The sequence below is a fragment of the Betta splendens genome, chromosome 1 (assembly GCF_900634795.4).
Source record: "Betta splendens chromosome 1, fBetSpl5.4, whole genome shotgun sequence".
NCBI classification, from domain to species: Eukaryota; Metazoa; Chordata; class Actinopteri; order Anabantiformes; family Osphronemidae; genus Betta; species Betta splendens.
In genome coordinates this window covers 5,016,511-5,037,612 of record NC_040881.3, presented here as the reverse complement: position 1 = coordinate 5,037,612, position 21,102 = coordinate 5,016,511, and the positions used below count along the sequence as shown (strand labels likewise).

The window sequence follows — 21,102 nt, the reverse complement described above, 5'->3', positions numbered from 1 at the left end:
TTCATTTAACATGACACCAGAACTTTCAATAACTAAGTAAATTAGTATAAGTTTAATAATCCATGTGGTGGTCACAAATATTACCTTTCTCCAGATTTTCCCTTGCTTTCATGGTAGAAAAATGACTTGATTGAAGCCATGACTGAGCCTGACAGCCGTTCCCTCTAATGCATTCAGTGTGTTCACACCCTAGCAGACTTGTTCTGCTCAGCTTCACAGCTATCTCCTGTCTACAGGCAGGCAAATCTTCACAGATGGACTCTGGGGAAAGCGCTTTTGAATGAAACAGGTCTCCAACAGAAGAAAGCTGAGCCCTCACTGGTCTTTTCGTGTTAGCTGAAGCTGTGGAAACTCATGTTTTGCTTTCTCTGGTTCAATCTGTGGAATTGGAGCGAATTTCCTGTTGGGAGAAAAACTAATTAAATGTAATAACAGCTTTGTTTTTGATGAAAAGTCAGAACTCTTACCTGATACGTTCAGGTTAAAAATGATTGATGATTACACAGATAATACAAAACCCTGTTGAAAACACAGTTTACTTACAGGCTATTTGTTGTTCAGTTTGTAAAGCAGTCTGAACTCTGTCTTATTTTGCTTACTGTATTGTGGGATTGTTTACCCTGAATTTTAGAGCAGCTCAAGTTATTGCATGTATTTATTCCCCGTGGCTTTTAACGAGTTGTCCTTTATCCACAGTCTTCTGTTTTATCACTTTTTATTTTGCTTTAATATATATTAATTTGTTTCCACCAGTAAATATAATATGATGTTAGAAGAACAAACCATTGTAAAATGAAACACATTAGATGTTCCCAATTCCCAAATATGATCCAAAAACACCAAAAGGCAGCAGGGATACTGGGATCTGACATTTATAAACCTAAAAATAATGAGACCATGGAGACCGACGGTCTCAAGCTGGTGAAGCAAAGCTGGGATGAGATGAGAAGTCTGAGCGATCAAACGAACGAGGTCTCTGAAGTAAACGCTAGTGGAGACGCTCTTTTCTACCTGTTTCAGCTGTTCTGCCGCCTGGACGTCCTCCGGCCCGGTCTTCCACAGATAGGGGGAGACAGTGCTTCCTTCTGCGGCGCCTTGGCCGCTCAGCGCACCGTCTTTGGCGACGCGTCGTTGTTCGTGCGTTTTAATCAGCGATTGGAAAATAACAGGTACCCTCGTCCGTGCGCCCCTCGCGCCCATAAACAGCCAGCGGGCGAGAAGGGGACGCGTCGGAGCCCCGTTGCACCCCCTCCCTGCGCGTCTTTTGTGCCGCCGGGGCCGCGTGAGGCTGCGGTCCGCCGGGCGCAGCCGAGCCGCCGGGGCGAATCGCAACGTGTTTGCACAGTGTCACCGCGGCTGTGTTTCTATGAAGCAGGGCTCTTTGATGGGGCTGCCGTCAGCCCGTGTCCCCGCCTCTGGACAGACGATCGCCGTGATTTACGCCTGAGTTTACGCACTGAAGACAACACTGTGGATATGGCATGGTGCACGCTGCTGGGCCAAGTTTTCAGCCTCTGAAAAGCGCCGTAGTCATGGATAGTCATCCGCTGTAAGTGCAGGAAAACAGCGTGCGTGCGTGCGTGTGTGTGTGTGTTGACGTTTCCCAGCGGCGGCTTGACTGATGGTGCCGCATTGACAGAGACAGCGGCCAGACGGCTGCTCGCTGGCCGCGGAGGGCGCGCCGAACCGGGCGGCGCAGGAGCGCGGCGGACCGGGGACCCGAACCTAGGTTCCCCGGTTCGTTTGCGTAACGGGGGGGGGGTTCTGTCTTCGCTCGTGGCAGAGACAGAGGGTGTGTGTGTGTGTGGGGGGGGGGGTGACAGAAAACAAGGACCACGTGATTTTGCCACGAGCGGCACAATTACGTGAGGTGTTGGATGTTTTGTTGTGAAGAGATTCTGGATTCATATGTTCGTAATTCAGTTTTGCGTGGAGCTGCAGTCACAGGATTTAGATTTTGTAGGGAAACGTTCAGTGGCAAGAAAACCTTATTGTGTTTATGTAGAATTCATACCGTAAAACCAAATACCCTCTTTATTTCTGTTTAGAAATATAGTCATGTCTCTAATATCAAAACTCAAAAAATGTAACTGTGGCGTGAGTTAATGTTTAACCTTATAAATATGAAAAAAAAAATCGTGTTTGTGACTTACAGTAGATGGAGCTGAGGTTAAATTATAACCACTGACGCAAATTGAAGGGGCAATAATTAACACCTCTAATTATATTGCTCTTAAGTATGACCTCAGTATTATGGGTGTAATGTTGTATGAATAAAATTCATGCTGCTGTGTTTGAGTGTGTTAGATTGAGCTGTACATAATGAAGTGACCAGAACTATAGCGCACTTTGGTTTTCCAACCTTTGAGTCTGTGTGTGGGACTTAACACATTCCAGATGCTTACAAGGAAAAAGCGAATTTAAACATCCTACAAACAATAACACATGCTGCTGAATGAGAAAAACAGCAGATTTAGTGGAGAACAACTCCAGGGACCCTGACGATAAGTCATCTGGATGATGTGCTGACGGGATGAGGACAGAGCAGTTCACTGGGTTAAACAGGAAGTTGACCAAACATCAAATATTTCTCCAAGTCTTGAGGGAGGTCATCCAGTTCTCATGTCCTGCATATGTTTTTAACAGGCTGCTGATGTTTGATTGTTCATGTTCGTATCCAGAGCTGCTGATAGCTTTGTTCAATGAAGCTCTAGAAGTCCTGCATGACTCACAAAATTAGGTGTAACATTATTATTGTTATTTTCCAGTTACCAGATTGTCAGACAGTGACTGTAGTAGTCTGTGTAATCGCCTGCTTCGTCCGACTTGACCTCCTGCTGCAGGGCGTGCGTTCACCTCTGTTTTAAGTAGTTTTCATCAAATATTAAACTGCACTAAGTCAAAGTTAAGGTTCGCTCACTCTGATTATTGTGACCCAAGCAGGGTTTGTGTATCCGGACACCTTTGTTTGTCATCGTTTCCTGCTTTGTGCATGTAAAAGGCAATGAAATGGTCACACACACGTGCGTTTGTACCGTCCTTCAGGTGCACTAGACTTTGTCCACACACTTTGGACAAAGAAGATGGAGTGGAGAGGCAAGGCCCCGTCACCCTGAACCCTCGGCACATGAGGAAGGCGTTCAAAGTCATGAACGAGCTGCGCAGGTGATGACCTCTGTGTCCTGTTGCCTCCGAGTCGCGCGTTCATTACGACTGTAACCGGCTCATTTTCCTCCCGCTGTCTTTTCGCGTCGCGTACAGTCAGAGCCTGTTGTGTGACGTGACCATAGTGGCGGAGGATGTGGAGATCGCAGCTCACAGAGTGGTCCTGGCTGCTGGGAGCCCGTATTTCCATGCCATGTTCACAGGTGAGGACCGTTCATGCTTTTGCTTCTCATCACACTGTCATTAATTTTGTGTCAAAGTTAAACGTGTGTGTGTGTGTCTGTGTGTGTCTGTGTGTCTGTGTGTGTGTGTGTGTGTGTGTCTGTCTGTCTGTCTGTCTGTCTGTCTGTCTCTCTCTCTCTCTCTCTCTCTCTCTCTCTCTCTCTCTCTCTCTCTCTCTCTCTCTCTCTCTCAGGGGAGATGGCCGAGAGCCGAGCGAAGCGGGTCCGGATCAAGGAGGTGGACGGTTGGACCCTGGGCCTGCTGGTCGACTACATCTACACAGCAGAGATACAGGTCACCGAGGATAACGTGCAGGTGAGAACTCAAACGTCCACACGTCATCAGCGTGCAGCAACAAAAAAACATGGCACTGAGCCTTTATCCGCCCGCCGTGCGTGTGTTCGACAGGCGCTGTTGCCTGCGGCCGGGCTGCTCCAGCTCAACGAGGTCAAAAAGGCCTGTTGTGAGTTCCTGAGCTCCCAGCTCCACCCGTCCAACTGTCTGGGCATTCGGGCCTTCGCCGACCTCCACGCGTGCTCCCAGCTCCTCTCGCAGGCCAACAGCTACGCAGGTCAGCCTCTATTCTCGGCGCGCACGCGTCTCGTGCGCGTCCCGGGGGCGAGCGAGACACAATGAGAGCAGGCGTAATTAATGGACGCGAGGAGACGCTGCGGGAAGGGGCTGCGCTCCTCACCCTCCGTTGTGTCCACAGAGCAACACTTCAGCGAGGTGGTCGGCAGCGAGGAGTTCCTCAACCTGGGCATGGAGCAGGTGTCCAGCCTGATCGCCAGCGACAAGCTCACCATCCCCACGGAGGAGAAGGTGCGGGCTCGGCCTGCGCCGGCAGGAAGCGCGTGGCAGCAGCGCACGGGGGCCGCTTCTAAAGACGCGTCTGTGTGTTCAGGTCTTCGAGGCGGTGATCGCGTGGGTCAATCACGACAAAGACGTGCGCCAGGAGCACTTGGCTCATCTGATGGAGCACGTCCGCCTGCCGCTGCTGTCCAGGGAGTACCTGGTGCAGGTACGAGCGGCTGCTGTGGGTCTTTGGGTCTGCAAGATTTAAATATTTAATCATGTCCTTATTGTTCTTTTTTTGAATAACCAAGAAGCTCAAACACAGTTGTTTTTGGTTCATACTGCAGTGGATTTCCTCTCACACAGGACACAAACACACCGTTTATGTGCTAAGATCATATTGCTGAGAGCCCACTGTGTAAACCCTCTCTCCTTTGGCCCGTGACAGCGGGTGGAGGAGGAGTCGCTGATCAAGAACAGCAGCGCGTGCAAGGACTACCTGATCGAGGCCATGAAGTACCACCTGCTGCCGGCCGAGCAGCGGGCGCTGATGAAGACGGCGCGCACGCGCGCGCGGACGCCGGCCTGCTGCCCCAAGGTAGCGGCGCGGGTCGGACGGGGGCGGGGCCGGAGGCCGCGGGCGCTGCTAACCGCGCCGCCGCTTGTGTGCAGGTGATGGTGGTGGTGGGAGGCCAGGCCCCCAAGGCCATACGCAGCGTGGAGTGCTACGACTTCGAGGAGCAGCGCTGGTACCAGGCGGCCGAGCTGCCCACCAGGAGGTGCAGAGCAGGTGGGGGACCCGCCGCAGGGCCACGTTCAGGCGGTCAGGTGTGCCGCTCAGCTGGGCCTGGGCTCGACTGGGGGCTGTGGGCGTAACTTCACAATGCTATTGATATCACATCCTTCTCCTTCTGCCACGACGTTGTCCACCACATCTGATGAGTTGACTCATTCTTTGATTTGATAATCTAGGACACGGTGGGCTGATGAGAAGACGTCTGCGGCGCATGGAAGTGGAGCAGGCTTCTACTGTATTAAGTGTCATTTAACTGGGACACAGCCACAGACTGTGGTGAACTCCGTCTTCCTGACACAACCTGAGGTTTTAATTAATACCTCTGTTACATAAATGCTAAAATAACTCCGCTCAGCTCCGCTTCGGCCCAAAGCGGCTTGGATCGCGTGCCCGATTTAGAGTTGGCTGCGAGCTGAGTTTTGTGCAAGCAGCTTTTTTTTTGTTGCGCGTGCCTCCTGGTGGCACGTCTCTGATGGTCATCCAACACACACACACACACACACACACACACGGAAAGGCCTTGCTGTAAAAACATACGGAGTGAGAAAACAAGTTTATTAGTTTGTTGCGGCGTTGTTACATCAGCTGTAGTCACTCTGCTCCCGGTTCAGGCTTCTCGCAGCTGCTCTGGACTCCTCATGGGAGCCAGAGGCAACACAGGAAGCTCATCCTCCCTAAAGCGGCCTTTTGTCGTGGTGTTCAGGCGTCGTGTACGTGGCCGGGTGCGTGTACGCGGTCGGGGGCTTCAACGGCTCCCTGCGCGTGAGGACGGTGGACTGCTACGACCCGATGGCGGACCGCTGGACCAGCGTGAGCAGCATGCAGGACCGCCGGTCCACGCTCGGCGCCGCCGTGCTCAGCGGGCTGCTGTACGCCGTGGGAGGCTTCGACGGCAGCACAGGTGAGGACACGCGGCCTCGGCGGGACGGCGGCGCGGCGGAGGCACTGACGTGAGTGTGTGTGTGTGTGTGTGTGTGTGTGTGTGCGTGTGCGACTGCAGGCCTGGCGACGGTCGAGGCGTACAACTCCAAGACGGACGAGTGGTTCCACGTGTTGCCCATGAGCACCCGGCGTAGCAGCGTGGGAGTGGGCGTGGTCAGCGGTGAGCACAGATCCCAGTTTAGTTTTCAAGTAGTGGCAAGTGGTGTGATAGGACTTGAATTAATTGGTAGTATTGGTTGTTTCTTTGTGTGTGTGTGTGTGTGTGTGTGTGTGTGTGTGTGTGTGTGTGTGTGTGTGTGTGTGTGTGTGTGTGTGTGTGTGTGTGTGTGTGTGTGTGTTATAGGCATCCTTTATGCAGTTGGAGGTTACGATGGAGCGACCAGGCAATGTTTGAGTACAGTAGAAGCTTACAACCCGAAAAGCAACACATGGAGCTACATCGCTGAGATGGGCACGAGACGCAGCGGAGCAGGTGAGTGTGTGTGTGTGTGTGTGTGGGGGGGGGGGGGGGTTCAGCTGTAAATTCTATCAAACGGATGATCTCCGTAATGAATCATTTGCCTCGTGCGTCTCCAGGTGTGGGTGTGCTGAAGGGTTTACTCTATGCAGTGGGGGGACACGACGGCCCGCTGGTGAGGAAGAGCTGTGAAGTCTATGACCCGGCCTCCAACGCCTGGCGCCAAGTGGCCGACATGAACATGTGCCGGCGCAACGCGGGTAAAAGAGGAGGCTCCGTGGGCCGCGCGGCCTCCGGTCCACGTGCGCCTTTAGTTAAGGTCTCCTTCTCCTTCTGTGGCTTCTTTTCTAGGCGTGTGTGCTGTAAACAACTTACTGTATGTGGTGGGAGGAGACGACGGCAGCTGCAACTTGGCCTCTGTGGAGTTTTACAATCCCAACTCGGACAAGTGGACGCTGCTGCCGAGCTGCATGAGCACCGGACGCAGCTACGCAGGTCAGGGACGCGACGATGAAGGCAGATTCTGTTTTAGCTTCTGTAATGTAATAAAAATAATGTTTTTTAATGGAAGCATCAGGATAATTCCTAATCAGTGTCATCTTTGCTTTGTTCTCTATTCCAGGTGTGACTGTGATTGACAAGCCGTTATGACTGCACTGACACCTGCCACTCATCCGGAGCAGAGCGCATTCTGCTGAATTCTGATCTTGGATCTGTCTGTGATGCCGGTACTTCGATGTTGGGCAGCATTAGCGCAGGCACCGGCACAGGTGAAGAGCGTGACGGCATTGTTGTTTTTCAGCCGCGGATAATGAAGATTTTTGCACTTAACCAGCGTTCGTTGGTGGGGCGGGGTCGCGAACCCGCGTTTTAAGCCCCGCTCGGCGGGAGTCGCAGCAGCAACTGGACGCACCAGTTTGAAGCACGGGGAATACCACTGCAGTGCCATGTATATGTACCGATATGAAGCTACTATAACTGCAAAGTTAATTTAGCATTAGCAATGTTAACAGTAGTCCTGAGAACGACCACTGGTCTAATGGGAGAGGGAGGGAGGCAGAGAGGGACCGTTTAGGACTGGAACCGTTGTTTCTCCTCTCCTCCCGTGTGGATGCGTGTCTGTGTGTGTGCGTCTGCTTTCAAAGGTGCTCTATTGCGTGCACATACGAACATGCGTGATCGTGTGCACACGAGTCTCTGTGGTGACGCCGGGTCCGACACAGCATGATAGCACTCTGTGCGACCTCTGACCTTTTACAGTGTTGCAGTGTGGCTGTTGAGAGTCTGAGTGTCGCGCTGCACCCACTTTCCTCGTGTTCTCCTTTGGTTTGCCTTGAATACTGTTACCGGACAAAGCGCAGCTGGACCGGGTTAATAAAATGCATATCGAGTATTTGCAACACAGCACTCGGAGAAAACGTACGTTTCATCTAAAACACTTGGAAGGCCGTGACAGAGGACGAAGCCGGCATGAGATGAAACGGTTGGATGTATCAGTGCTTTGCTGTCACATGGCAGCCATCTTAGATGTGGTTGTAACCACTACAACAGTCTGAAGCCACTGCATGATCCCCGTGTCTAACCTTGGATCCCACAGCAGCAGCAGCCTCTCCTTCCTCTGAGTAGCATCTCTGTTAACCAACGCACACCCGGGTGTGCTATGAATGTGCCAATTTGAATATGTTTCTTCTTCTCTTCTGTCTCTCTTTCTTACTCTGCTTCACTAAGCTGTTCTCTTGTTCTGCAAAGTGACCAAACGTACTCTGATTTTGTATTTTCTTCAGTCTCTTTCTCTTCCCTCGCCTCTTATATTGAAACTTGCTATAATGGTAACTGCTGTATTGCTGTTTCTTGTCGTCGTATTGAGGAATGTCATGTAGGCTAATGACTGACAATGTTTCATTACTTATTTTTTAATATTATTAATAAATATGCTTCTTGTATTTAAAGCTGTGAAATGCTAAAATCTGTTTTTATGACTTTGTCAAATCAGTAAAACATTGAAATGAAATGAGTTGTGTGATATTTTTTATTATTTTGCATCCATTTACTCCGGTATGATACATAAAAGATATTTTGAGCTTCTGTAAAATCCAATTTTATACATTTTCCTACTTTACATTGTAATCAGCCACTAGTAACATTGTACTTGAAAGTACTTGAAATCAACCAGCTGCAAAATAAAAATACTGCTTGTTATTGCATTAATAATAAAATGTCAGAATCTATTAATGTCATATGACAGTTTCTGCCAGAAAAGCACTGTACTTTACTTTAATAAATAAAGGAAGTGGTGCAAATATTATTTCTAAACTTATACTTTTTAGAGTATTGTGTGGTACTGCCGATTAAATTTTTAATCTGGCATGTGATACATTATCGTTATCATTATTTTAAAGTCTCCACTTTGAGTGTTTTAAAGCTTGGCATTAGCTTTACAGCCTGTTATAATGCAGATTTGGCGAATACTTACGTGACTCAAAGTTCTCTGACCACCTCGTCTCTTCCCTCATACGGTCCGTCAACGCTTTTCATTAGCCAATTAGAAGCGAGCCAAACCCCTGTCTGATTGGCTGTTACTTTAGAAACCTCCAGTCTCACTATCATCACTCCATTCACTGGGCCAATCAACGAGGCCGTTCGGCCCTCCCACGTCATCCTCTGCGTCTCTCGGCCAATCAGATTCCTTGATAATACCGTACTTCACCCTGCTGGCCTTCTCTCGCTCAGGTAGACGGGACGAACCGCGTAAAGGTGAGTTTGACGTTGTTGAACCGAAAATGTGATACTTAGCTGAATTTTGACTTCTAATTACAGTTGCTTGTTGGCAGTTTAGACGTATTTCCCAGTAATATTGTCCGGTATGCACCATACAACATAACATGCCATAAAATAGCATGCATGAATCGCTGTTACTATACTATACAACGTATATATTACATTGTTTGTGTTATATTTTATGCTCATAAATAGTGTTTCAAAAACCGCCTAAAAACAAATAGGATTTATTTGAGTTGTTCTTCCATGTTTTCTGGTTTATTGCGTTTTAATTTAATCATTGCTAAATTAAATTGTGACACAACTGTGCAATCGCCTACATTTACTACCTCGAGTGTTTGTGCTTTATTAGTAGTATTTATATTAGTACAGTCAAGAGCTGTATGCTCCTTACTGTACTAATACTAGCTACCTGTTCTGCACAGGTTATCACACTTACCTATATGTTAACCAGTGACCAGTGATTACTGGGAAATGGTATGAAAATGTGTCATTTTTCTACGTTTACTACTTCATTGCTGTCTATTATTATATTAAAACATTTAACCAACACAACATAACACACATACCATTTCTGTGTTGTACTTGTAATGTCATAATTATAAGCACACTGCACCCATTACTGTACATGCATGCTCAGGTACTGCAATCCATCACAGAGTTTCTGTCTTCCAGTCTCCCCCCTCAGACCTGCAGTCACCCAGCGTCGTCCATCATGGCGGTGAATGGCACGGCACACATCTTGAGCTCTGCCTACCTCGCGGTGGAGTACGTCGATGCAGTGTTACCAGAGAACCCGCTCCAGCCCTCGCTGAAACACGCCTGGAATTACATGCTGGACAACTACACCAAGTTCCAGATTGCTACCTGGGGGTCGCTCATCGTACACGAGTTCATCTACTTCCTGTTCTGCCTGCCGGGTTTCATCTTCCAGTTTCTACCCTTCATGCAGAAATATAAGATCCAACAGGTTTGTTTGTCTTTTTAAACAATATTCATGATTTGGTTTTGCAGTCTGATGTTTGCCCTCAATTATCTTTTTCTCTGTGCACAAAGGACAGACCAGAGACCTGGGAGAAACAGTGGACATGTTTCAAGATGCTGATGTTCAACCATTTCTTCATCCAACTGCCTTTAATCTGTGGAACTTATTACTTCACTGAATTCTTCAACATCCCTTATGACTGGGACTCCATGCCGCGCTGGTCAGTGTGCTCACAGCAATGCAAATTACAGTAGTTTGTAGTCATTGCCAGGGTGTTTATGAAACATGGACTAAACTTCACCTGCACCAAAAATGCACATATTGTTGTTGTTTTTTTGTTGTTGTTTTTTTAGCTTAGTTAACTGTATATAAAGTACAATGTGCAAATAATATACTGAAATAAAATAAACATATAGTACAAAAGAGTTCAAATTGTGTAGTGCAGTAGTAGTAATGTAAAAGTTAAAGGATTTTCTTGCTGTAATGATTCTTACTGTTTACATTGGCCGTGAAAACCACCAACCTCATTATCTGCAGAAATCTACTCAAAAGTGCATCCAAAGCTAATTTGGGTCTTTAGCTCTTTGAGTTTCATCAAAGCAAGTGCAAGTGAAAACGTTCCAAAACAAAAGTATTTTTAGGTTCAAAGTCTTCTTTCAGGTCCTCCACGTTGAGTTGATCCACAGCAGAGGCAAAAGAACAAAGACCGGAACTTTGGAAATGATTCACATGATGTGACTGTTTTGAAGGGTTTAAATACAGTAAAAGCTTGTTAAGAGACAGTTGTTTATTAAAATGTGTGAACCTGCCATTTTAATGTTGCATATCATGTTTTTGAAGATCTTTTTAAAACATTGCACAGTCAGTATGAATAGTGGGTCTACTTAATCATTTCATCATTTTTATTTGTATCAGTAACACTATTAATTAACCTAACGTGAGCCTGCTCACAGAGCCCGCGAGCTCTGTTTGTTTTGTTGGAGTGGCTCTGAGTTTCCTTCTCCTCTGTCTTCTTCCAGGCCCTACCTCCTGGCTCAGTGCTTCGGTTGTGCTGTCGTTGAAGACGCCTGGCACTACTTCCTCCATCGGGCGCTGCATCACCGCCGGATCTACAGATTCATCCACAAAGTCCACCATGAGTTTACTGTGAGTTCTAAGACGCATTAACACCAACATACAATATGTCTTTCTGGTTATTCTAGCTCTGTTTGATATGAAAGCGTTAACAGTCTCTCCGCTGTTCTCCAGGCTCCGTTTGGCATGCAGGCAGAATACGCCCATCCTGCTGAGACTATCATCCTGGGTGCTGGATTCTTCATTGGCATCATGATCTTCTGTAACCACGTGTTCCTCCTGTGGGCCTGGGTGGCTTTCCGCCTGCTGGAGACCATTGATGTCCACAGGTAGGACCCAGTAACACATTATAGATACATGTCCACATATTCCCTGGATTATTTTGTCTGTTGCTGCTAATGTGATTATAAATAAGTGTTGACTCACTGTAAGTTGTGTAGTTGGACACTGGAGGGCGCTGTGACACATCAGATGTGACTATCAAACATTACAATTGGAGACACTCACTCACATGCAGGAGCCAGCGCAGCCTACAATCAGGCCAGAGGCAGGGTTCAGCCAGGCCATTCCAGGCTCACACATATCCACAGACAACCACTCACACCTACACACAATTTATACTCCCCAGTCAAACTAACTAGGAAACCTAGAAGAGAACCTAGAGAATTGACACAGAGGCAAGAGTGGGAACCACCAGACCACTGTATTTAAATTACTTATTAAAATAAAGTATACTGGTGTAACAAATAAACACTTTTAATTCCCGTTGGAGACAAATATCACAAAACAAAACAAGATTACTCAAACAACTTAAAAACTTAGATCTTCCTAAGTAATCTATCTTATTATTATGGACATTATAGATTATTATAAAACTCAGATATTATATTTTACTCTTAGGTGACAGAGGCCTATTATTCTTTGCACAAGCATTTATTGCAGAGTGAGCCCTACAGTATGGAGCATTACACACTATACACACTTCCTGCTCAATCTAAATTTACTTTCTCTCTCTCCACTTCAGCGGTTATGACATCCCTCTGAACCCGCTCCACCTCATCCCGTTCTACGCCGGCGCCCGTTTCCACGACTTTCACCACATGAACTTTGTCGGGAACTATGCCTCCACCTTCACGTGGTGGGACAAGCTGTTCAGTACAGACAGCCAGTACAACAGGTACATGCAGAAGAAGGAAGAGTAGAGTAGTCACAAGTCTGCTGTCACTAACACTGGGTTTGTCAGGAGGGGAGAGGATGCAGCAAGTGTTGCACAGAAAAGAGTTTCTGCATTAACACAAACACAAACACACGCCCCATGTGTGCTGTAACTGAATCAGTACTGGTTTGATTCTGGACTGGACGGCCTCCTGACTTCACTCTGCCATTTGTGCCTTACTGCGAACAGCGTGTTGTTGTTCTGTCAACAGCTGCTGGCTGAATAAAACCATTGACATCCTCATTTAAATGCATTGCTCTGCTTGGTCATTGAATGAAAAAAAAAGACTTTCTTGTGAAATGCTTGGGTTTACCTCAGAGTGTCTCTGCACTTTAGCGCTTCCTCCTTAGTTGAACTGTGACTTTTAAACCGTTCAGCTGCAGTTTAGCGGAAGCTCAGATCAACTCTAAACTCAGTGACTTCTGCAACAAGTCAGGCCCGTTTTATACGAACCCATTTAAACAGGGATTGGCTCATATGGAGCTGCTGGATTGTTCAGTCCTATTTTATTTAAGACTGTAAAGGTAATTAATGCTTTTTAATTATTTTCTGTTTGTTTTGTTTTCTTGTTATAATGCAATAAAATATTTGAAAATGCCTAAACAGCACTTGGGTTTTATTGAGTTTGAATCATCGGATCAGCCTGACAGACACGTTCATACGCAGACCATGTCCACGTTCAAGATGAGCCTCACAGACCAGCGTGTTTGTGGATTCCCTCCATCTCTCCTCTGCTGCACTGTGGACACACCCCAACAGCGCACACCCTGCACGCAGAGCTGCGTCAAACCAGCAGCAGCCGAACCGGAAGTGGCTGAGCAAGGCCTGAAGAACTGGACAAAATACCAGATTATGATGACATTAAGTACATTGAACTATTAAACAAATAAATATAAAATTCTAATATAAATAACTTTTATGTTATTTAACTTTGACAAATATACTATTTTTCATTTTAACAATTTACTCCCTTGTGCATTTTGCCTATATGTTAACTCAATATTTCGGCATTTATTTAATGTACTATCTACCTTCAGTACTTTTATCAAGAAGAAGGTACGTTTACGGTTTGCTGTTTTGTTCGAGGTTTTATTTTGAAATTCTCCGGCGGATATCCCAACTGCGCGTGCTGCTCGACGCTGACGGGCAGCCCGAGCTCAGGTACGGCGCATCACACTCGCACACAGGCGGAGAGGGAGGGAGCGCGGAGGGAGATATATTTATAGCCCGGAGCGAAGCTGCAACGCCGATCTACACAGACAGACGGGGCTTTGGGGCACGACGCGTCGAAATGAAGCTCTTCCTCACGGTACTTCTGCTCGGGGCCGCGGTGGCCTCGGCCACCTCAGCCGGTACCGACGGAGAGATCTCCTACGAGTACCACCGCTACGAGGAGCTGCGAAAGGCGCTGGTGTCGGTGTGGCTGCAGTGTCCGACCATCACCCGCATCTACACCATCGGGGAGAGCTTCGAGGGCCGCGAGCTGCTGGTGCTGGAGATGTCCGACAACCCCGGGACGCACGAGGCGGGTCAGTTTTACGCATAGGTCTAATTTACAACGCGGTGCGCGACGCGTCCCCGTCCCGCACCCTTTGTCCCCGCTCCTCATTTCTCGGCGTGAACGCATCACCTCGAGCTGTGATGACAGAACGCACATCGCGCGCTATTGCGCATAGAACCCCCCTGCTTTGCGCACAGTCAGTGTCATATGCTCCAGATCCGGCCCGTGGCTCCGGGTCTGGTGCGGTCCGGTGGACCAGAGCGCAGCGGAGGAGGGGCGCAGGTGTGTCGTGCCGGGCCTGCTGCATCACTACACACCGATCTACATGATAGATCGTAGGATCAGCCTCGCCACGCCGCCATTTTGCTCGCTGATAAGGATCCCTGTGCGTTTTTCCCTCGGTCGTGATGTGGAGAAACGAACCATTATGGAAAAAGACACCAACGCAGGTGCCTCTGCTGTTTTAGTTGCAACACAGCATTTCACCCCGGACCCGAGAGGAGGAAGTGTGGGTGAACATTAAATGACGCTGTGAGGCCCGATGTGATTAAGGGCCTGGGGTCTGTTCTGGCCTTTCATCGGGTTCCTCAGTTTGGACCGGAACACAAGGGAAAAAAAAGAAGCTATAACTATAACTCCATAATCATAGCGTACAAGTTCGTAGAACAAAGATCCAGTCAGAACCAAGGGTTACACTGATTAGGATCCATTACTCCTGAGAGTGAGGGAACTCTGTTGACTCCAGGGCAACTAACAGATTATCCTTTCACATTTACCTTTTAACCAAAGTCTGGGAACAGGGTCACCTCTTTAAACACCAGCTGGAACAGGAAGTGAGTCATCGGTAATTACTGGGTGCGCGTCCTGCAGACTGAGCTGTTTCTGAGCCGTCCGTGGGTAAAGGTGTGTTTATCCCCGTGGTGCTGAGAGTCCAGTGGCCCAACGCGTGTGCGGAGCGGGCCTCTAGCGGTCCGGTGGGTGTGCACAGGCATGAGTCACAGTAGCGGCGCGGAGCCCTTATTGCTACCAGATGAGTTTCCGAGCCGCTGCCTCACCCACGGGGGTAGCACCCCCCCCCCCCCCCCCCCCCCCCCCCCCCCTTCCTCCCCCGCCTCCTCCTCCTCCTCCTCTGCGGAGCAAAACATCCACAGAGAGAAGGGGAAAACAGGGAGCAGGACTCCAAAGCAGAGCGGCGATGCTGATGATGATGATGATTTCAGAACCGGAAGACGAAGAAAAGCTAAACGTCTGCCAGAGATGAGGAGGCCCCAAGTTACAAAGCGCTGACATGGGCCCCGCAGACATTTTACCTGACCCTGGAATGTGTTGAAGCTGCGAGGTGGAGCCGAAATAGCAGTTGCCAGGGCAACAGATCGGCTTAGCGCTGAGCCGACCGGCGGCCCGTGGTTGGTCGGCAGGCTCCGGAGGACGAGCGGCCCGATCTTATGCATCTGTCAGTAAGCAGCCATCTGTCGACCGCTGCTGCACAGGAAGCGCGACTATGACAGGAGCGTAAACACAGAAGTTACATGTTAATAAACGGCCGGCGCCGCGGAGGAGAGTGGTGGAAAGCGTCGTTGCACGTTTACTGCCTGATTTGAATTTGAATGGCGTCTGAGGCCCATTTCTGGTTCTGGTCTCTGACTGGATAAATGCAGCTGCTGGGAGAATGCAGTTAAGAGATTGAATCATTGTGGAATAATGAATACTGAGAAGGTGTGGGACGGACACACACGTCACACACTGAGGTGTGCAGGGAAAAAAGGAATTAATAGAAAAATCCTCTTTTGTGATTGGTTTGATTTTTCTCAAAGGTGAAAAAAAGCAACTCCTACTGTGGTGGAGTCTTATAATAATGTCTCCACGCTGGATTGTTTCATCAGATGAAAACTACTGAGACGCACAATAACCCAGAGTGAGAGCGAACACGCACAGCAGCCAAACACTGTTGGATTGAATCATATCAAATGACAAACACTGTGTTGAATTCATAGGAAATAGGCTCCAGATAGAAGAGAGAGCAGACGAAACAAAGGAGGAGTTGGCTCTGCTCGAAGATGAAGAGTGATGAAGGCCGAGGGCTCATCTATTATACATCAGCCTCCTCCTCTGCCTCCTCTGATCTCGTTTCCTGCTCCCTTTCCTCCTCGGCTGCCTTTGATCCTCTCTATTTTTGCTCCATTTGTTGTTCGCGCGTCCTTGCATAATGAAGCCTGTTTCACAGAACCTCTCCTGATTTGGTTAGAGGAACTGTGATTTCGGCCGCTGTCTCTGTCATCCCACTGAGCCTGGCAGTCACTCAGAGCTAACAAAGCGTGGCCGAGTGCGAGTGCACACGGATGCGGACTGAGAGCGTGTTTACTCGACCTCGGAGCTGATCTTTCCCCCAAGCACCTGTCCTGGTGACGGTTGCCACGACGACTGAGAGGGCTCTAATGGGGCGCTTCCCTAATGACGTCGCAGCCGCGGTCGTTAGGACGCGGGCGCCTAGGCGACCGCATCGATCAGCTGTCAGACGTGTTTGATGGCTTCTGACGGAGCGGAGGATGATGCAGGTGGCTTTGCCCACGTCTGGTGTTTTATATCGACCTGTGGAGGGAAAGGCACCGAGGAGCTGTCCGACCCAGATGGGACTGCTAGCTAAACAATGTGGGACGCGTAGTCTGCTCTAAATGGGATGAGGGACCTTTGACCTGCTGCTGCTCGCGTGCGTTGGACAGATTCAAAGCACAGTTCAGTGAAGAAGAGGAGCGCGTTGACAAAAGGCAGCAGCTGGTTTAACGGGAGACATTTTGGTGGGTTCCACCCACGCAGAGATGCTTCACACTCAGTTTGGTGTGAAAATGCTCCTCTAAAGGAGGGAGTAGACCGAGAAACAATAATAAACAACATTAATGCATTAACATCAAAGTGTTAGGTGAACTACAGCAGTAGTTAGTTAGTAGCCTCCGTCACATGGAGATCAACTTAAAAACAAGCTTTGTTAATGGAGAGAGCAGAAGGTCTCCAGATACTGAGCGTCTGTGTAATCGCTTGGGTGTGTGTGTGTGTGTGTGTGTGTGTGTGTGTGTGTGTGTGTGTGTGTGTTCGTGCTGACAGCTCAGCCAGACCTCTGCACGCGCTAAAAACATTCATCAGTGCCAGAACGGAAAGGGTTAATTGCCGGCTTGGACTCATTAGCAGCAACTCGCAGCGAGCCCAGTTTAAAAGTGTTTAAAAATAACCTGATGTCCAGATGTGGGCTGAGCTGAGCAGCCCTCACAGTCTGAAGCCACTGGGATTTAAAAAACACAAAATGATTTAAAAATAGACATGTGCATGTTAATGCACAGTGGAGCTTTGTGATACATATTAAGTTGTTCATTATTTATTGAACAAAGTGATTTTTTGCAGACTTTTAGTAACTGAAAAGTGCATTTTGCAGCAAAGGTCTTGAACCCAGGTCTCACGTTACAGCATAAAAGCACTGGAAGTGATGAATCCTTAGCTCGTCTCCCCTCTTCCTGAGTCAAACTCTCTGAGGAGTAGCTTAATCTGATCCTAGACCTGTCACTGTCACGTCTGAGATTCAGGCAGAACAGCTTGTGACTGTGTTACCTGATAATCCACTGTGTTTCAGTCATTACTGGGCTGCCGTGTTCAATTCTGTCTAACCTTTCAGCTGACGACTCATTGTGTCTGTCGCTGCAGAGTGTGTGTATCCTTTGTCGTGAGCTTTGGTCTAGATTGTGTCCGTGTCCGTGGCAACCGTCGCAACAAAGCCACATTATACGTATGCTAAATTCAGCTGATGGTGGGTTTCTGTGTGCGCAGGTGAGCCCGAGTTCAAGTACATCGCCAACATGCACGGCAACGAGGCCGTGGGCAGGGAGCTGCTCATTTACCTGGCCCAGTACCTGTGCAACCAGTACCAGCAAGGCAACGAGACCGTCATCGAGCTCATCCACAACACCCGCATCCACCTGATGCCCTCCATGAACCCCGACGGCTTCGAGAAGGCAGCGTCCCAGGTGATGGCGCGTTCACAGACCTGCCGCCGCCGCCGCCGCCTCCAAATGTCACAGCTCTGTTTGTACAACCGTCCTGTTTCCCATTCAGCCTGGAGAGATCAAGGATTGGTTCGTGGGCCGCAGTAACGCGCAGGGCGTGGACCTGAACCGCAACTTCCCCGACCTGGACCGCATCATCTACGTCAACGAGAGGGAGGGAGGCGCCAACAACCACCTGCTGCAGAACATGAAGAAGGCGGTGGATGAGAACACCAAGGTAGCGGACAGACGTCGCCGCTGTGCTCGTCGCTGATCGCTGTTCACCGTCACTGGTGTTTGCTTTGCGTCTGTGCAGCTGGCTCCAGAGACCAAAGCGGTGATTCACTGGATCATGGACATTCCTTTTGTCCTGTCAGCCAACCTGCATGGAGGAGACGTGGTGGCCAACTACCCATACGACGAGACCCGCACCGGTACGCTCACATGCAACCTGCTTGCATTGTGTAAATAGTGACATTTTTTTTTAAATGTATTTCACAAGATACATATTTGACCTATAACTGAAACAAGTGTTTTATTTGTTTGTCTCCAGGTCGTGTAACATACTTTATATCATATGCAAATTGGTTCCTTGTACAACTTACTTTGCTTTATTAGCCAATGTGAACCAGTTGTGTTCAATGTTTATGCAGGCTCATTTCTCATGCGTTGCAGATGCTAAAGTAAATACTTTATCACACCGGGCGTCTGAACATGGTGCACCTGTTTGTTCCCTTCCCAAGGATCCACACACGAGTACAGCGCCAGTCCAGATGACGTGATGTTCAAGTCCCTGGCCAAGGCCTACTCTATATACAACCCAGTCATGTCCGACCCACAACGACCCCCCTGCCGTAAGAACGACGACGACTCCAGCTTCAAAGAAGGCATCACTAACGGAGGGGCCTGGTACAGCGTTCCAGGAGGTGAGACACATCCTGCTTTGGATAAGCAGGATCCTTTAGTGAAAGATGCGATTTATATATGAAAAGGTTGACAGTGCCCCCTGGTGGACTCTTTCAACAACTGCATAACAAACCACAACCATTTGAAAGGCATCATTTATCAAAGGAATCTTGTTGTTTACAATTTAGTATTTATGACCAAAACAGGTAAACAGGTGTTCATTTAGGTAAATGGAGTCCAAATATAAGCCATGAACACTATGGCTCATATTCACATTCTTGTTGCTCTCTTACAGGAATGCAGGACTTCAACTACCTCAGCAGCAACTGCTTTGAAATCACCCTGGAGCTCAGCTGTGACAAATTCCCCGATGAGGACACGCTCAAGACCTACTGGGAGCAGAACCGCAATTCGCTGGTCAACTACATTGAGCAGGTCAGGACTAGAAGTAGCTCCTGAAATAACTCGCATGAATAATGATCAAACCTCAACAGCCTTTTTTCTCGTTTGACATCTTTCGTGGTCCAAGTGATAAAGAAATCATTACAAGAGTAAAAAGGTCACAGGGTTTAGAGTCATTTTATTGCTGTAGTATCTGAAATGCTGTCTCTGAAGCAGCTCTGTGGGCTTTTTGCAGGTCCACCGCGGCGTTAAGGGCTTCGTGCGTGACTTCCAGGGCAACCCCATTTCCAATGCCAGCATTTCTGTGGAGGGTATTGACCACGACATCACCACAGGTATCAGTGCAAAGTCACACACCGCTGCACTTAACCAAACTAATGATATACTACAATACACTCACCTTGTGGACACAGTAGATTCTGAACCAGTTTGAGTCTGATGTCTGTTTAGTTATACTGCACCCGCTGTTACTTACTGTTTGTAAGGATATTATATGAAGAGCTGCTCTGGATTATTCTGTATTTTATAGCCAAAGATGGAGACTATTGGCGTCTACTGGCTCCAGGGAACTACAAAGTAGCAGCCTCTGCTCCAGGATACCTGACAGTCATCAAGAAAGTGGCTGTTCCCTACAGCCCTGCAACCAGGGTAGGTGGCCAAACATGCATTATTGTGTGGCTGAACCCCGTCCTGTACAGATGCACTGTTACCGGTCTTTGGGTCTTAAAATCAAGGTCTGCACACTGACTACATCCCTCTGATGCGTCTTTCTGTCTCAGGTGGACTTTGAGCTGGAGTCTCTGATGGAGAGGAAGGAGGAGGAGCGGGAGGAGCTGATGGACTGGTGGAAGATGATGTCAGAGACACTGAACTTCTAATGTGCTTGTGTGATCGGACCGTCAGCACATCGATGTAGTCTGTGTGGCCGTCCTCTCTAAAAAAGAATATATTGTGTCTTCTTGTTTTTTTCTCTTTCAATCATTATTTGGATTGATTATATTGTTTATTACTGTAACAGTTGGCCTCATTCTTCTGTAGAGTATTTGCATATCCTGCACATACAATGACAAAACCGGGAGGCGTTGGCAGATAGTTTGATGGCAGTGAGGTCGATGTTGATTTGTGTGGTATTGTGTTCTTTATCGTACACGTCTTTGATAACCATGGCACCCATCTATATAACCAGTGAATGACTGAGACTGACTGACTGTCTGAATAAGAATATGTCACGTTTCCTGTTAAATGTCTCTTTCCCCAGGATTTAGTACAAACACATACAGTATTTATACATCTAGAAACACATACAAATACACACCCCTTCACTCCCCGGTGGCTGTAAACTCACTCATGTATTATAAAAATACAAGATAATGGTTCTGAGATAATCAGGAACATTAGAAAAACCACAGTAAACATGATACTGTAAACAATCGACAACATCAAGCTCGTTTCCCTGTACGTTATTGATGTGAAGATATTTTTTATCTCACTACAGCACAGCCTTGATTTTAGCACAAGATGAATGGTTGTGATATATATATATATACTGTATTTATGAACTAGGCATAAGAAGAAAGGTGTTTTTTGTAACAATCGAAGAAAACAAGGCCATAACACTTCTCTCCACCTGAGTCTATTCTAAGCCATTCCTCTGTAGAAGCTAAGTTTTCATAGATAAATTAACACTAATCTTCAGAATGGACAAAGAAGGTTCTTTTGACTGTATGAATGCAATTCACCTGGAAAGTATTTATTGAATGTAAAGCTATGGAAACAAAATGTAAAGATTAGAGAATTAAATAAAACTCCCCTCTTTATGTTGTCACTCTGCAGTG

At 47.8% G+C, this 21,102-nt stretch overlaps 3 protein-coding genes across 4 annotated transcripts; all 3 read left to right on the top strand.

The window, feature by feature from the left end:
• The first annotated feature begins 1,158 nt into the window (after nucleotides 1–1,158).
• klhl2 (kelch-like family member 2) lies at nucleotides 1,159–8,388 on the top strand. Of its 2 annotated transcripts, none has more exons than XM_055512386.1 (15): nucleotides 1,159–1,549; nucleotides 3,046–3,165; nucleotides 3,262–3,368; nucleotides 3,581–3,702; nucleotides 3,796–3,958; nucleotides 4,100–4,209; nucleotides 4,292–4,408; nucleotides 4,631–4,780; nucleotides 4,855–4,972; nucleotides 5,682–5,879; nucleotides 5,979–6,080; nucleotides 6,264–6,392; nucleotides 6,530–6,637; nucleotides 6,729–6,872; nucleotides 7,000–8,388. In XM_055512386.1, exons 1-15 carry the CDS (start codon nucleotides 1,482–1,484, stop codon nucleotides 7,026–7,028), a joined length of 1,785 nt encoding a protein of 594 aa, XP_055368361.1. In that variant the 5' UTR covers nucleotides 1,159–1,481; the 3' UTR covers nucleotides 7,029–8,388. The 2 variants fall into 2 exon arrangements, with proteins under 2 accessions (XP_055368361.1, XP_029011702.1); XM_029155869.3 differs by having other exon boundaries at nucleotides 1,162–1,549; nucleotides 6,497–6,637.
• Nucleotides 8,389–9,063: 675 nt separating this feature from the next.
• msmo1 (methylsterol monooxygenase 1) lies at nucleotides 9,064–13,033 on the top strand. Its single transcript, XM_029161386.2, has 6 exons — nucleotides 9,064–9,131; nucleotides 9,831–10,125; nucleotides 10,212–10,360; nucleotides 11,160–11,286; nucleotides 11,389–11,543; nucleotides 12,239–13,033. The coding sequence occupies exons 2-6, from the start codon at nucleotides 9,871–9,873 to the stop codon at nucleotides 12,414–12,416; spliced, it is 864 nt and encodes a 287-aa protein (XP_029017219.1). The 5' UTR covers nucleotides 9,064–9,131; nucleotides 9,831–9,870; the 3' UTR covers nucleotides 12,417–13,033.
• A 566-nt stretch (nucleotides 13,034–13,599) lies between these two features.
• On the top strand, nucleotides 13,600–21,092 carry cpe (carboxypeptidase E). The gene is made up of 9 exons (XM_029157391.3): nucleotides 13,600–13,959; nucleotides 17,745–17,941; nucleotides 18,030–18,197; nucleotides 18,276–18,393; nucleotides 18,703–18,885; nucleotides 19,161–19,300; nucleotides 19,503–19,602; nucleotides 19,797–19,915; nucleotides 20,047–21,092. Exons 1-9 carry the CDS (start codon nucleotides 13,722–13,724, stop codon nucleotides 20,143–20,145), a joined length of 1,362 nt encoding a protein of 453 aa, XP_029013224.1. The 5' UTR covers nucleotides 13,600–13,721; the 3' UTR covers nucleotides 20,146–21,092.
• The last annotated feature ends 10 nt before the right edge of the window (nucleotides 21,093–21,102 follow it).

Excerpts from the sequence above, each read along its gene's own strand:
- klhl2 (XM_029155869.3), top strand. The coding sequence starts at position 1,482 with ATGGTGCACGCTGCTGGGCCAAGTTTTCAGCCTCTGAAAAGCGCCGTA. Across the intron at positions 4,210-4,291 it reads CCATCCCCACGGAGGAGAAG|GTCTTCGAGGCGGTGATCGC; the intron begins GTGCGGGCTCGG and ends CTGTGTGTTCAG. Across the intron at positions 4,409-4,630 it reads CCAGGGAGTACCTGGTGCAG|CGGGTGGAGGAGGAGTCGCT; the intron begins GTACGAGCGGCT and ends GGCCCGTGACAG.
- msmo1 (XM_029161386.2), top strand. The coding sequence starts at position 9,871 with ATGGCGGTGAATGGCACGGCACACATCTTGAGCTCTGCCTACCTCGCG. Across the intron at positions 10,126-10,211 it reads AGAAATATAAGATCCAACAG|GACAGACCAGAGACCTGGGA; the intron begins GTTTGTTTGTCT and ends CTGTGCACAAAG. Across the intron at positions 11,544-12,238 it reads GAGACCATTGATGTCCACAG|CGGTTATGACATCCCTCTGA; the intron begins GTAGGACCCAGT and ends TCTCCACTTCAG.
- cpe (XM_029157391.3), top strand. The coding sequence starts at position 13,722 with ATGAAGCTCTTCCTCACGGTACTTCTGCTCGGGGCCGCGGTGGCCTCG. Across the intron at positions 13,960-17,744 it reads CCCCGGGACGCACGAGGCGG|GTGAGCCCGAGTTCAAGTAC; the intron begins GTCAGTTTTACG and ends CTGTGTGCGCAG. Across the intron at positions 18,198-18,275 it reads CGGTGGATGAGAACACCAAG|CTGGCTCCAGAGACCAAAGC; the intron begins GTAGCGGACAGA and ends GCGTCTGTGCAG.